Raw genomic sequence first — 1681 nt, forward strand, 5'->3', positions numbered from 1 at the left:
GCTCAGAAGAAAGGCAGAGTTAAAACATGAACATGGGTAACTATGTTGATGGCCAGGGTTTGGGACCACTGGGATTCTCCTATGCTACCAACAGGAGCTAAACAGGCACATGAAGTTTGGAAAACAGTTGTGCAGTTTCCACCAAATCTGGCCATACACACATTTTGTGCTTTAGCAGTTATAGGCACATAAGCCTTTTATGTACCAGGTCCAGCTTAGATATGGTTCTGAGCAGCTCAACAAACTGCATAAATACAGTAAGAAAAAAGAAATACTACCTGGATTGCATATAGCAGCACTACACATCCTAGAGAGTATCCATGATACTGTCAGACAATAGCAAAGCACAGAACTGCATGCTGATGTACATGTGAATTCACCAAGAAATAATGGATGAATTGCTATATGCAAAGACAGAGAGATACCCAGACATAGCTGAGTCAAAACTGAACACGAAAATGTAAGTGCTTCACGATTAGGTTAATGAAGCTCAAACCACCCAAGTTACTCTGTGGCATTAGAAACTAGCATCGAGGTTCGCTTGAGGCAGGGAAGATCACTGGAGGTAGGCCTAATGCTTGGTCTACCTGGGAGCTAGGTCCCCGAGTCCACACTCAGAAAGCATGGATGAAGGCTCATTACTGTAGGTAGTCTTACAAGTTTGTTAAGTTTCATTAAAATGTTAAATAGAATTGGGTGGTAAAGAAGTTTTATCTGAATTACTCTTTAGAATACTTGATCCCTACTGAGGAGCATTTTCCAATCCCAAAGTTCTTCTCACAGCATCCTTAAATTCAGTATTTCTCAGACAGTAGATCAAAGGGTTCATCATGGGTGTGAGGACAGTGTACACAGCAGAGATGAGTTTGTTAGAGCTCCGGGTATCAATGGCCTGGGGTCGCACATACATGAAGATCATGGCCATGTAAAAGAAGGTGACCACAGTGAGGTGGGAGGCACAGGTGGAGAAGGCTCTCCACCGGCCTGTGGCTGAAGGGATACGCAGCACAGCCAAGGTGATGTGGCCATAGGAGAGAATGGTGGCCAAGAGTGGGAACACCAGGATGATGAAGGCCAGGATGAAGTCAACCAGCTCCGCAGTAGAGAAGTCTGTGCAAGCCAGCTTGAGGATGGGGGAGATGTCACAGAAGAAGTGGTTCAAGACATTGGAGCCACAGAAGGTGGCGCTGGAGATAAAGTAGACCTTGATCATAGAAATAGTGAAGCCACTAGCAAAAGAGAAGGCTACAAGCTGGACACACAGCCCTGTGGTCATGATGACTTGATAGCGCAGGGGGTGGCATATGGCCACATAGCGGTCATAGGCCATGGAAGCCAGGAGTACACACTCTGTACACACCAGAGAGCTGAAGAAGTAGAGCTGAGTCATGCATCCAGCAAAAGAGATGCGTTTCCTTTGCAGGAGGAAGCCGTCCAGCATCTTGGGGATGATGTCTGACACATACCAGATCTCTAGGAAAGACAAGGAGCCCAGGAAGTAGTACATGGGTCTGTGGAGGGAGGCGCTGCTCCACACTGTGAGGATGATGGCCAGGTTCTCCACCAGCACAAAGAGGTAGGCGAGCAGGAAGAGGAGGAAGAGCAGGTACTGCAGCTCAGGGGCTGTGGGGAAGCCCAACAGGATGAACGTGCTGACCTTGGTGATGTTCTCCCCCTTCAT

The 1681-nt window shown here is 47.4% G+C and overlaps 1 protein-coding gene across 1 annotated transcript; it reads right to left on the reverse strand.

Annotated features, from left to right (window-relative positions):
• Positions 1 to 742: 742 nt before the first annotated feature.
• Positions 743 to 1681, reverse strand: LOC308433389 (olfactory receptor 6B2-like; the record flags this gene model as incomplete). The annotated part of the gene is made up of 1 exon (XM_080933424.1): positions 743 to 1681. The coding sequence occupies one exon, from the start codon at positions 1679 to 1681 to the stop codon at positions 743 to 745; it is 939 nt and encodes a 312-aa protein (XP_080789550.1).

This window comes from Micromys minutus (assembly GCF_963924665.1).
Source record: "Micromys minutus genome assembly, chromosome: 19".
Taxonomy (NCBI): domain Eukaryota; kingdom Metazoa; phylum Chordata; class Mammalia; order Rodentia; family Muridae; genus Micromys; species Micromys minutus.